Source organism: Leptidea sinapis, chromosome Z (assembly GCF_905404315.1).
Source record: "Leptidea sinapis chromosome Z, ilLepSina1.1, whole genome shotgun sequence".
Lineage (NCBI taxonomy): Eukaryota > Metazoa > Arthropoda > Insecta > Lepidoptera > Pieridae > Leptidea > Leptidea sinapis.
The window spans coordinates 20,465,136-20,480,624 of NC_066312.1; the positions used below are offsets into that span (position 1 = coordinate 20,465,136).

At 32.3% G+C, this 15,489-nt stretch overlaps 1 protein-coding gene across 1 annotated transcript in view; it reads left to right on the top strand.

The window, feature by feature from the left end:
• Positions 1–15,489, top strand: part of LOC126978683 (glutamate receptor 1-like) — a 189,245-nt gene that overhangs the window by 104,035 nt on the left and 69,721 nt on the right. The window contains exon 4 of the mRNA XM_050827684.1: positions 6,416–6,543. Within this exon, the coding sequence (XP_050683641.1) occupies positions 6,416–6,543 (128 nt within the window). The remainder of the gene's footprint in view (positions 1–6,415; positions 6,544–15,489) is intronic.

The window sequence follows — 15,489 nt, forward strand, 5'->3', positions numbered from 1 at the left end:
TGTTAGTTATATATTTTTTTCAAGAGAAGGAAAATACATTAACGTATTAAGTAACCTTGTTTATGCAAGATCTATATGTTGGCTAAAGAAATCCACTACCAACTAAAAACCTTCCCCTTGCCGCCGCGAACCACCACCTAATAGGACTCTAATTCTGGCCGAATGTAGTGGAGCTAATTGAAATACTCTTTGTGCGCAACTAAGTATGTAAGAATTAGTGTCCATCCGAATACTACTACTACGTTACTAGTCCGGTGAGCTCCAAGAGCTCAAACACGGACTTCGGCGTCGCAGAGTTTGTAGACATGTACCTCAATCTGAAATAAGTCAATATATTGCATGGAAGCGGTACGGTATAGCGGGGGTGGGTATATCGTATATTCAATCCAATACCCAAAATAAAGTGCACAATGCACCGAAAGAGATTTTCACCTCAAAAAACTGCCATGGTTTGTCCTAGTGTTGATAGACAAGTTAAAACATACGCCCTTAAGGTCATAACTAAAAAACAGTTACTTAAATAGACTTAACCCCTCGGACCAAAGTCGGTATCAAATTAGGTATAACATTGGCATTTGAAATATAAACCATCGGGGTGTCAGCATGTTTGACGATGGTCAAACGTGAACGGCGTTTCAATTAACATATACAGGCTTTACACGCTATGTTAGCTTTGTTATTTCGAGATCCATATTTCAATACAACCCTCAATATTTAGCGGCACTGAAAACACTAATGCGCGCGTGGCAGGAAAGATAATTTCGACTTCCTGCTCAATATTCCCAACAAGTGAATTGTTAATAGAATGAAAACCGCTGCTCCTTTTTTAGTATTATGATACGAACAGATTTTTATCTTAATATATATATGTTTGCTCCCTAACATATTGGCAAGAAATATTATATGTACAAGCAGCCGTATCGTCATCGTATGCGTATATTTTGTATAATAAGTAGTATGACATTTAAATCGGAATTTGTTTACAATAACAATATCATCTAATTTGATAAAGTCGAAGTCTTTATAAAATAACAATACACTTAATTCTGAATGTACAGTTATGATTGTTTATTCTGGAAGTATGTATGAGATAAAATCCCTATAAATAATAATAAATACCTATGCATAAAAACATATTAATTTGAGTTTGACGTGAATACGATATAGTTTTGCTTCAAAATGAGGGAGGCAATCAGGGGAAATGCAGTTTGTCGTTAGCTGCGTATCCAGATTCATTGTTAAAATATAGCTATAGCTTGTAGCTATAGAATACAAAATGAGTTAATTGTGTGAAGACTGTGAATATTAGTGCCCAATTGAATGGTAAACATCTCCATTTAATTGTATTCTCACAGTGTCATACATTTTCCGTTTAGAATACCTGTGTATAAATTTGGAGATCTGTCAATTATGTACGTAATTTGAAGTTAAGATATTATGCAGAAAATAAAGTGATGCTATATTAAAGTAATATAAATATTATTTTGTCGGCATATGCTAATAAATGGCTTAATCAAAATATAGAGATAACACAACAATTATAAAGCGCTTTTTAAATATACTAGCGGTACCCATTACGCAACATATTATGCCATTCATGTAAATCTGCGGCTAGAGACTATGTGTTCTCGACTCTTTGATGACACCGAGCGAACCACTTGTAAGACGTATCGTACTATCCCAGACGAGGCATAATCTGAAGATTTAAATTGTAATCTAATTTGCCTTTTACTTTTAGCATCACAGACCATAGTCACTAAAGGTATTATAAAAAACATTGAATATTTCCATATAATTTTTTTATCAGATGAAAGAATGGATAATGTTGTGGTCTAAAACAAATTATAATAATTTAATGTATTGGAGTCCTTCAAATGAAGTCACACATAATAAATGCTCATAAAGTATCAATATTTACACGAATTTACTTAAGGGCTATATTTCAAAACTAAACACCATACAGAGACCAGTGTCATTACGCATCCAAGCTGGTCGCGCCACCAAATTGGTTGCACAACCAAATGGACACGGTTATCATATTATATTTTGTTGGTAGCGGCGGCTAGTTGCGTCGCCGTGATGTCCCGGTAAAAATAGCCCTAAGCCAAAAGACCGAGGCGACGACACGGCCGTTGCCGATGTCATATGGATTTTTGTTACGTGTCGATGCTTTTAGTACTCTTGATACTTTGTAATGTTGCAAAAGAGCACATACTTTGTGAATCAAATACCATTTTGTAGCACTCAGGTTTGTTTGATTCTCTCTATTCCATTATTGTATTTGTTTTTCATTAAGTCCTTTAATTAGTAATATGTTAAAGTAATATGAAGTATAAACCGTAAAAGCTTTTTACTAAGTGTAGTTTTTTATGGAATAGGAAAACAAACAAGCGTACGGGTCACTTGATGTTGAGTGATCACCTCCGCCACATTATCTAGCAACACCGGAGGAATCACAGGAGCGTTGCCGGCCTGTTATGGTCATTTAGAATCGTCCTGGAGAAACCGCACAAGGGAGCCCATTCCACAGCTTGGTTGGACGTGGGAGAAAGTTCCTTGAAAACCGCACTGTGGACGAATGCCACACATCGAGATGATGGGAATGATATTGTAATTTGTGGCGTGTCGTGTGAAGGTGTAATTTGGCGGCAAGAATCATATTCCCCGTGATAAATGCGGTAGAAGACACACAATATACGACGTCTCTACGCAATGCCAAGTGATCAAGTGTATTTATTGGTCGGCAATAAAAGTTGTATTATTATGTACGGGTTACTGTATGTATAAATAAGTATATATTTATAATAACTCTGTGTAAACCGGATATCACGTTATACCCGTACTATTGGTTTTAAGCATAAATTTTCGTTTAGACTTCATCAAAATATAATCAAGTGACGATAAGAATGTAATTCTTAAATTCAGGAGGATGCAACTGTACTAAAGCGTTTTGGAATTCCACATTATAATTAAAAATATCTTAAATTTGTTATAATAAAAAAGTATGTTTCATAAAAATATACAAGCGCTTGTCAGATCGATCTTCAAGACGTCTTCTTTAGCCGTGTTAGGCTCTTTTGGTAGGGGAAAACCTTATGGGTCAACAACATGCTCATGATTGACGAACAATAAATAAATTGATAAGAAAATAAATATATATATACTCACATACACGCTATTGGATGGGTGAAATTTCTGTAGCTATACACCTAACGTATTGTGCCACATTAGTGCTGTGTATATTTTAAGTTGTAAGTTTTCACTTCTCTGCCAATTTAATTTTAATTTTTATTATATTGCAATGCCAGAGTTTTTTGCCAATGGTCACTGTTTAAACAAATTTTTTTTCCATTGTTCAAAACAAAACCAAAACTTTTTATTTCAAGTAAAAATCAAATGTAATTTGATGAGTAAATGTTCGAGCTTGAGTGACTATCATCTATCTCCACGCCGGATATAAATAACATTCATGTAAATACGATATAGCACTTAATAAGAATACTTGTGACAAATCTGTCTCATCGAATGTTATGTGGTTTGAGCTGTGTATAGAGATTTTCGTTATATATATATTACATATGTAGCTGTTATAATAGGGCATACAGTCATATTGACATATTTCATGAAAAGTTAAATGTTTTCAGATCATTGGTTTGTGATAATTTAAATAATTACTGATTTTTTTTAACCCCATTCTTACATTTTTTTTCTGAATACTTATCTCATTTGAAACTAATTCATTATAGTATTGTATAATAGGCGTGTATAGTATTATGTAACTTGTATAGCATGTATTTAGTTGTTAATTTGTATTACTTTTGTTTTGTGGTTTTTATCTTACCGTTGCTTACCTTTTAACTAAAAGTGTCGTATAAATTGTTGGAAACTTCACTTAATATTTAAGTATCATAATACTGTTTGATTCCTATACATGAATAAATAAATAAATAACTAATTAAATAAATAGATTTTACATTAAACAATACTATTTAAAAAAATGCTTCTACATTATTTTTAGCTTAATTTGTATTGAAGTTTTTAAGCAACAGTATGGTAAAGCTCCGTAATAAAAAATTACGTAAATAAATCATCTTTTTCACGAGTTTCATAGATGTTGATGATATTTGTAGTAATATCTTCCTCCTAAAACTATTATATACTTGTTGAAGTCTCACCATAAAATATAAAAATATTCTACTAAAAATGTCTAGCTTATGCTTTAATGCAAGCCTCTTTCACTGATTCTTGTATTGATTTCTTAATCGAATCGATGTCGACGTGTCATTTAAAGCAGGCCAGTCTTCTATGACCAATCATACATTGTAATCCAAGCAAATTTAGCTCTTAAAGTACCCTGAACGTTGAATTTCAGCCAAGCTTGGGTAGTTCACGTTTTTTCACCGTGTGCTTTTAATTCAAGCTTGCTTGAAAGTATAAAATACATTTCTAAATAGCGTAATACTAAACTAGATTTTCACTCATTTGCTGATTTTTTCACCGTTTTTTGATAAAAACGAAGGCTTCTTTACCACCAAACGTTGACCAGCCACTAGTGAAACATATTTGAAGATATGTGCGGACGTGATAGTGCTCTTTAATTGTGATTTTTTTTCATCAGTGTAAAGGACATTTTTGTACAATTTTAACTAGTAACTAATCGGCACAGCAAGCATTTATATAAAACCACCCTTAACTGTAAAGATTGGTTCAGGCCATATCATGTATATCGGCGATAAGCACTTAGCTTCAGTTCTTTTTCTATGATACCTGAAATAGTCGTTGCGGGAATCTTTATTATCACGGTAAAAGGTAAATTCTGTATTCAGAAGCATTAACAGCCTTTTGAGTTCGAGCAAGCAGCCGCCCTAATCTTTTTTGATCTGCGACAGAGACTGTGTGGGTACATCTTTTGATGTACCGTATATACGAACATACGACTGATGCTTAGCTTTAAAAGTGTCTTGAATATGATTTACTACTTTATACCCATCTTATACAAAATAAAGCAATATCTGCAATCCTGTTTTCTTAAACACCCTGTGCCTATATTGTGTTATAATATTAATTAACCTTGAAGAAATAATGAAATCGTGATAAAAAAAAGGTTGTTACTAATATAATAAGCATTATAAAAGTCAAAATAAAATCCATAATTTTTTTCATAATTGATTACTTGAGAATTCTTCGTTATATTAAATGAAAGAGGAAAACATGTTCTCTATGGGACTGGCAGAGCGAACGACTAAACGCTTGCCGCGATAGGAAGATTAAACCTGAGCTAACATGCCTCAGATTATGTTTTTTCATTTCTCGCTTGAGTGAACGTCATCCTTGCGAAAATTCCGAGTGAAAGCCTGGTACTGTCTATAACGATGATATGTTCTATGTATGAGTTAAAATTTGTGATACACAAGTATCGTGAATGACTGATTCCTGAGAAATTCATCCGTTTTGAATCAAAATTAAGCTTCGGTTTCACCATTGAAGCTAAACGCAATCAGCCCATTTTAAACTCAGTCAGCACGTGTAAACAAGTTTGCAGATCCTTATCGCATTTCAATAAGAAAAAATGAACTTATTAAACGCGTTCAATAGCGTTCATGCTATCATATATGGAAAAAATAGTTCACAAAGCAGCCATGCTTAAGTTTGGCTCGTCTGTATAAAAAATACCTTTAAAAAAGATGAAGATATTCAATGCAATATAAATTGTTTTAAATACAGCATTCATCGACATTCATTAATTCCAAGAAATTCTAAATAAAATCTCAAAACATTTAGATAATTATGGATTTCCGTTTAATAAATTTTCTTACATCATTCATGGCTGAGTATAATTTGAATTTATGACCTAAATTATAATTGTATCCCTTAATTACTATTCTATTGCCTAAAAAACGTCCTACACTTCAAAGAAGTATTTGTCATTGTCAAGTTCCGTCAAAAAAATGATATTCCATCCTCAGTTGATCGCTAAACTAGATAGCCACTGGTTTAACTATTACTCTGAGAATAGTATCGATTTAGCGTCATCATTTCTTACTTCATTGACTTTGGTTATCACTGACTAAAATCTTGGAGCAAATTTACTCTTGTTTTTATTCTACTCAACGCGACAACTACTTAAGCGATTAAAATATTATATTTATCTGCAACTGAGATCAAGACCAGCCTTTTAAATAGTTTAGGTGAAACTGTGTTTTATTCAAGTTAGTTTTTAGAGTAATTGGTGAAATAAGGGCAATGTCTCAAAATTAACTATTAATATAAGTTACTTCAACATCTCGATATTTTTATTGTATTAGTTTCAAGAAATTTTATACCGATTGATACAGCAATAAGTTATGCTTTTACTCTTTGACTACGTTTTATAATTTTAATGATATATTTTACTAACAAATATTGTTTGTTTCAGTTTGTAAGCATTACACTCGAGGCGCTGTGGCGATTCTGGGATCTGTTCCTTCAGATTCTTTCAGTACCCTACACTCTTACTCAAATACATTCAGGATGCCATTCATCACACCATGGTTTCCTGAAAAGGTAAGCGCACATATATTCATAAACTATGTCTTTAATTAATTTTTTTAAATAATATTGATTATTAAGTATATTTATCAAATGATAGTGATAACTACGAGGGTCAGGGGCGTTCATATTATATATGTGCCTACCTCGTTATGAACCTAAATAAATACAATGTTAAAGATAATTTAGTTTAATTTGGTTCCGTTATTTTATGACTAAACTTCTATTAAACCCTCACTCATAATTATCATAAATACCTACGGTAAGCAATCTCCAGGCTCAACTACGACTAATTACATTTAGAGTGCCTTCCTTGCTAGAAAACCCCAATGCACACCCCTGACGAGGGTGTATTTTTTAGCCTCAATATGCCCGAGTATTACCGATCTTTCTTCACAGCACTGTATCTTATAAGATACACCTAGTCTATTCATTGCTTACTCTTGGATATAATTTGTAGTCCAAAGTATTCAGATCTGGGCTAGACCAGGGCCACTCTTCAGCTGTTATATAGTTCAGAACGAAGATTTCGAGCCAAGCTTGGGCAATTCGTGCCATATGTGATGATGTAAAATCCAATGTTCATTTCGAAGTCTTTTCAGAAGATGTGTTGGTATATCTGTCGATAGTATTCATAGATTCCACTGATATCATCTTAGTGTTAAAGTGTCTTGATAATGCCTGACGGCTGCATACCCACTTTATGCTAAGAAAAATTTACATATCTGTCTTCTATAACAACCCATTCTATTAACTAATATTAGCCTCAATAAAATAATTGTAAAATGGCGGGAAATTGACGAAGTATCCAACACATTAAAGCTTTAAAAATTTTAGGTAAACTTTTAAAAAATTAGAAGTAATGTTCACACAAAATGGTTATACCATTGTTAACTAGTATAAACAAGAAAATAAAAATAAATGCGGAGAGCTTTTTGAATAGGTTAAAGGAACATTTATTATCATTTTAATCATAAACTGTCACATGCATGAGAACAATAATTGTAAATAATAATCTATGAATCGTCTGTTTGAAAAACATAGATATAAAACTTGTGTATGCACTAGATAGGGGAAGTGTCATCTGCAATACATTTGACTAAACGGAGCTCGTATAAATTAAAAGTACCTGCATCTTTGATATCCAAGTACTGTTCATTGCAGAGCTTAGCAACTTCATACGTAATTGTTTTCAGTCGATAATTGGTCCTTGGCTTTACTAGATAAAGTGGTCATTATTGCGTCTTTTTTGTATTTGTTTCTTTTTTGTAAATGTTAATTCTCAATGTATCTGTTTGTCAATAAATTCCATATTTAGGATGCAGGTTGTGTTTTTGTACATCTCTACTATAATATTAAATAATTTAGTTTCTTTATAAACTTTCTCTGTAGGTGTTAGAAATGGATAATGGAAAAGTGTTTAAATTAATTTGCTTTTATTACTTGTAATTCTTTTAAAATCAATTTTTATTGATTGTAACACAGTTTTTACATAAATTATGCCTAGCCATAGATAGTATTATTCAATATATTCGAAAGCCAAAAATATAAATTAAGTATACGTCAGAAACGAATTTACAAAGAAAACTATTTTGTCCGCTTTCTTGTACGAAATAAGCAGTCTCTTTGTAGCATGTGTACTAGGAAGTTTCGAAGATCGAGAAACGAATGTCGTAAAAACTTCTTCTCTGTCTATTATACTTATACTACACGGCCACATAATCTCTGGACTTTGCTGGAACGTGAAGCCCCCTCCTGTTCCCTTTTCACCCCCTCGCCCTGTTCTGTCAGTACGGTTTGCAGTTTCATTACAGGTGCATATAACAGTTCAATAATTTCTGTTGTTCTGTGTCGCTATAATAGTACTGCCGAAAAATAAATACTTTTTTTAGTTCACACAGATTCTTTCATTTAATTTTTGTCATTGTAATAATAATAATTTGCATCACACCATAACGTCTTCATATCAATCTATAATATTAAAGATATATAAATCGCTGGTTATATATATATATATATATATATATATATATATATATATAATAGAGGCTTGTGTCCCTATATTTCACTGTGCAGATAAAACTGTACGCCAAGTGTTCAAGGTACAAGGCTCCTATCGTGCACTATGGTGGTTGCAAGTTGATACCTATAAGGGTGTAGAAGATACGAGGGCTGAAACATATGATTTCTAAAAATGTGTGATTATCATTATTGACGCCACGTTTCTGTGCGATCCAGAATGTTCTCATCCAGAACGATTCAGAATCTAGATTATTTATCCAATTTTCTGATCAATATATAATTTTCCAGAACTTCCTCCAATGATCTAGAAAGCTCCAAAATGTATCTCAACAACTACGTTCTAGTAACTTTAAACGTTTTTAATTAACATTAAGTAGTTAGTGTCATCCCATCACGTCTTACAGTATCCCGTAATATTTTGCCATAGTGAAGACAGTATACCAGAATGTAAAACTGAAAATGTAGTTCCTATATAAGAATGTATTTCAATAAAAATGTTAAGTGTATAAGTTAATGTGAGATGATTAAAGATATGAAAGTCTAATCAGTCGGAAGATATTAATGTAGAAACAAATAAGATTAATAGATAATAAGAAAAAAGAAAATCTCTCTTTCATATGAAAAAAATGTGAATTAAGTTGTGATAGATTATTAAAATTAACAATTAACTATACAATTAAAAATAATCCAGCGAAGCAGGTATTCACAGCTAATTTATTAATAATAATATTGAGGCTTGTCTTGCACATCGAAACAAAGCGACGATTTGACGTCATCGACGTCAGTCCAAAGATAATGTAGCCTGGTAGTACTTTAGGGTTGAATATATGACACAAAATCATTGAATGTCTTCCAGCATTTAATTTTGATTGTTAACAACCTTCCAAATAATAAGTAAACGAAAATAATAATAACATGAATTTTTAAGGAATTCGTTTTTCAAGGAATACTATAAACTCTATTCGTTTATGTGATATTTAAATGTAAGTTAAATATTAAATTCCTGGCTCTCTGTAATAATAACAAAGTGCTCTTTTTCAGGAACATTTCTTTGTTTTATAAGAAACAATAAGGAGAACTTAGTATTTTCTTTGATTAATTATATATAATATATATAATAATCTCTAAATTATAACCCCTACACAATTTTGCCAAAAACCATCTGTGTACAGCAAATACCACCTCCAAGGAAATAAATGGCACTAAACTTCATAAAGACAACTATGACAAATACTATCTTTGATTCACTTCATCTGCAGTCCCCCTGAAATCGAGATCTGGAAAGGTCTTGAAACGACGGGTTAACTAAAATAAAAATGAAACTTTTACGCAAAAATCTAATGTAAAACCGTTACAATTACACGCATTTTAATCCTTCAAAGTGTTTTATTTAAAAGTAGAATTTATATAAACATAAGTGAATCCCTAGTTCAGCTATATCTAACCATATAAATATTTTAATATTTTATACACTACGACTTTAAAACAGATTCAATACCATGTAATACGATTTCACGAACGTGAACTAGATCTGCTTAATTCTCTGGTGATTTTGAATACGTGTCAAGATTCAAAATGGCCGCGCTTGATACATGACATGTTCGAGTGTTAAATCAACAAGACGTTAGTTAATCGGTGCGATCTATTGTGGCGACTTCAATTACAAGTGTCCTTCAGGACGCTGAGCTATTCCAGACCTGCACTTTAACAAATGGTATTGAAATCAGTCTTACCTACAACAAGATCGGCTTTCCTGTTGGGATTATTGCTTGTTCGATCATACTATATTGCTTCATTATGATACGAAGAGTTTCGTTTTTTTTTTGTTTTTAATACTTTTGCAATCTACATTATCACATAGCATTACGTTATGTTAAGCTCACTGAAATTGATTCAAAAGTCCAGTCAAATGAAATTGCGAGCTAATCATCATGGACATAATAAAAAAAGGATTGTGTGGTTTTATGAAACCATGGTACTCGTAAAAGTTAAACGTTTTTTCATATTATGGACTAAAACTTAATTTTTTTGGATTAATATTCCACTAGCTGTGACGTTGTTTACTAAAAGCAAAAAAAAACTTTAATAAATAACAACATTTACATTAAACACTAACAAAAACAAACAAAATAGCGTGGAGCACTGGCACAAATGAGTAATAGCCTATACACTACACGGTCAGCTGCTGCGAACTATAGGCACCGCCCTTCCGTCACACGACATGCAACACACAGACAAAAATTAAAAGATGATGTAATAAAAGTTTCACTTTAAAAATCATGTGAAATTAAATATTTTGTATCTTTAATAACTTTAGTCAGAGATCTGCTCACAATTAGTATTGTATTTACTAAGAGTCTCTTTGTTAAAACCTAAAACTGATATTACATTACTACAGCATATGATAAGTCAATGTTGTTGGTTTTCTTACAGATAATAAAAATCATAAACACGACAACTCTATTAATAATAATTTATATGACTCTATCTTTCGTAAAAAACAAAAATGTTTAAATAACGAAAAACGGCTGATACGGATCCTATTTAAAGTGTACAGTTTCATGTTCCCGTCCCATATATCTTCAGGAACCACTTTGAAAAAGTCGATACCGAATGCGAGTCTCGAATGATCGAGTCAATTCGTTCCAGAAAGTTGAAGTTAATGTAAATTGCATCTTCGTGAAAGGTATTACTGGCATCTTGAAAAAGCTTTGTTACAATATGTATAAAGGGATGTCCCACGGCTTGCCACATGGAGGGGTTACATTAAGTACATTAAATATTGTAGGTGTAACATTTAACTGAAAGAAGATATTATTTAATTTAAAAACAATTTAAACTGCATTTTTTTAAATCAAAACTTCACATTCACTTCACTACCTTAATTTGTTTGATGAATGTCAAAAATAGAGATAGAGACACATTAAGAATGGGCACAATGAATTTAAATTTTAAGTCGTAAGTCAATAATTAATCATTTATTTATTATATTAGTTGGATTTTCAATAAATTCCATTTATCACGCTATGTAGACATCCATTAACGTCTTCTTGTATTTTAATATTAAACACATTTGCGCTGTGATTAAGTAGAAATAAAGTTAGATAAATTATATTAAATTCGTAACCAAAATTTAGGAACGATGCGGGACTCGAACCTGGACCTCTCGGGTTCCGTCCGAGCGCTCTTCCACTGAGACAACCGTACGACTGACGTATCGCTCGTACATCTTGGTGTGTCTTGTGCAACTCTCAGGTTGTAGCTCCATCTACAGGATTTACTTTACAGTTGATAACATGCTCAACCCCAATAATTGCATATTGGGCAATTGACTTGAGATGTCGCTCTTTCATATTAAAATAATTTGTTACTTTTAAACTAATATCGCTCACTTCTGGGACTTATTAAATTAAATTTGTAACCAAAATTTATGAACAATATGGCACTCCAAGCCACAACCTCTCGGATTCCGTCCGAGCTGTCTTCCACTGAGCCAACAGTTTGAGTGACGTATTGTCATTAAATCTTGGTATGTCTTGTTCAACTTTCAGGTTGTGGCTCCAAGATAAGTATCTGTTAACTTTATCACTAAGCAATATAAGTTATTATATATTATAACTAGCTGGCCCGGCTAACTTTGTTTTGCCTTATAAATTAGTTTTTGTGTTCGATTGATTTTATTCCGACGTATTTTACAAATACGACTTCTTCAGAAAAGTCTTCTCATTTTTTGGGTCAATTTATAGCATATTTATCTTTTTTGGTAAATTTTTCAATGATTTTCTGACAATGCTATTTGGGACGGAGACAAATCCAACAAATTAAAAATCAAGAAAATCGACCCAGCCGTTCTTCAGATATGAGTGTTCGAACAATTATATTGTATAATGTATGTAAATTTAAACTTAGTATTTTTATGATGATCTTACTAATAGACTGTATTATAAAAGCTATAATCGTTTGTAAGGATAGATAGGTACGAATGTATGTATATGTTAATTGATAGTAATGCAATAGTTTAAGGTAGCTACTGCAATATACTCATAAACTATGTGAAAGGATTTATTTCAGTCAGCATAACCGTGCAGATTTTGCGATTTAGAAACGCATGAGCAAGCCACGTAGTAGGCCGTGGTAAAAATGCCTGCTTCTTTTAAGGTTTGACCTTGCAATTTGTTAATGGTCACTGAAAATTAAACTTTTAACTGGAACTGCAGTCATTTAATTAATAACTCCTCCGCACTCAGGCAACCGGTCGTCCGCAAGCCCGTCCTACCGCCCGATACCGGACAGTACCATAATATCGCGCGTTTATTGTCATCGTCATAACTAATCAATTATTTGTTCAAATAATGTATTAAATAGACAAAGATTATGTTCTTTAAATACCAAATGCGATAAAAGTATACATTTTTATGTGTGCGTTAGAAATAAATTATCAATTTGTATTGTATTTATGGTTCCCTATTTTGGCGATAAAGGCTTACATCAAAGATAGAAGATATAATATGATATCGCAGACTTTTTCTAGGATTATTTAATATAGACAATTATATTATACATTATAATATTTGTAACTCCTACAGTTTTTTGCAGTGCGATTCTTATCGAATTATAATCTATATTTTTGTTGCTAAGAAATAACAGGTATGAATTCTCTTCGAAATGTTTTTTGAGGGCTTTATATTCCGTAATTTATTTTTCCTTTCATTTTTGTGATATTCTCTTCCTTTTCCGATGGGTTTCAGCCTACTATAATTTTTTTTTTGGTTCAAAAATTATTGACCCTGATCTATATCGCAAATGTTAATGTATAATTTTTGCAACAATTCTTAATCAAAATAATTTTCAGTTAATTGTCTTATCTTTCTAACCGCATATTGTGCAGGACCGAGTTTATTTACTAATCCTTCAATATAAACTTCAAAATATGATAATGATGCATTCCCAATTAAATATTGTTGTAACTTTACTATGCCTCGCAATGTCATAAAACACGCCAATACAACTAAAACTATGACATCAACTATTATGAAGACTGAATTACCCGATAATCCAGATTTAGTCAAACTAAAACAGACTTTGACATTATTTTAGTGATCAGGTTTCATATAGCTTATTAATTTCAGCCAGCTAACTGATTACCAAATGGACGTACGGACGGTATTGTTTGGTTATGGAAATCTGAAAGTAATAACTCATGTGCCCTCAATTGCGTCGATACCCACTCCTTTGAAACCATTTCAGTACAGTCTAACAGGCCTACTAGACTAAATGAACATTGCATTTAATTCTTCCACCAAAATTTTGAAAATTCAAAGGAAACATCAAATCATAGTCAATGTAATTAAAGTTATTTTATGCAACTGTTCTTTAAATATAGCAAACAAGAACGAAACATTAAACAATAATTACAAATCTGCAGCACGCTAGCGTAGCCTCATAGATCTCAAGCTATGAACTATTGTTGAGAACGTTGTGTTCATAAACACGTAGAAACAATGATAATTAACTATTTATACACAAGCTTTACAAACTTAATATATTTAACTTTTAAGCGCCTTGTGGTTTTACAGTCAGTTGAACAATGAATCTACAATTTGGAAGATATTTGCAACGGTTTGAGCCAAATAATTATTGTTTGCTTTTGTTGAACAGCACTGTTATTATCATTTGCATAAATTAAGAAACAAGAACAATTTTTTGTAATTCTATTAGGTAAGTTTTTAACGTTTATTATTTTAACAAATTTAGAAGAAATATATAAAGTCTAATATTTTTAAAACTGACAAGTTTTTTTTTTATTTCTTTGAATGCGTTAATATTTGTATCCTTCAGATTCTGGGGGTCATCAATAGAGTGGAATATAGTTCTTATATATCGTTATTTTGTCTCGTGCACCTCACTATCATCTCGATATATTTCACCGCGTGTCTTATACCTAATTAATCACGAACAGCTATTTTTTCCTGATAGCTGCCCTCCAATTAAGGCCTCACACCATACTTTATCATCATCCTCACCTGGTTCATATCATATCCATCTAGATTTTAAACAATTTTCTACCACGTACTACCAAGCTTTGGAATGGCCTTTTGGCACACTGTTTTCAGGACGACGCGACAGAAAAACCTTCACAAAAAGCGCGTATACTTACTTAAAAGCCCGGCAAAGATTCCCACGTTTCCTCTGATGTCTCAGTGGCAGTTATCAGTCCCCATCAGGTACCCCTTACGCTCGTTTATCCTCCTTATATCCATCGGTACTCCAAGATAAAAATTTGCACACGTGGATAAAACCGCGGAGCGCAAATTATAATATTACATTATAATAAAATATAGCAATGCCATAAGAAAATGAAACAGACGTATCATTTATTTAAAGCTTAATATTCTGGTTGTATGTTTATAATTTCATATGAATCTATTGTATATATTACTAGCTGACCTGACAGACGTTGTTGTGTTCATAATAAAAAAAAATCGTTAAATCCGTTCTTGCTGACCGAGTATTCCTCTCGCCAATCTGACCTCTGCTCGGCGAAGGGAATATTCCTACGAAATTTCAAGTCTCTACGCCTTATGGATCCAGAGATATCGTGATGAGTTAATACATAGGTGGAAATCTCTTATATGAATAATAAATATAATTAGAATTTAACCATTTTTTAACTACAACTTTATTAACTACAATGATTAACTAATCATTACAGGTTGAGTTTATAAATATGGCTAAATGTGACCCAATTAACACGGTTTTTTTTCTCAAATAGCAATACTGGCTAAGGGTTAAAATAATTTCCAAGTACAGTTCATAATAATTTATCTTGCGTCCCAACCAACTCAACAAAGGTTTGTAAAGGCATCCGTTGTGAAAATATTATGATACCTTCCATCAAGTAGCCCTCTTGCTCTATTGTCTCCTCTGCTCGCTGTGACT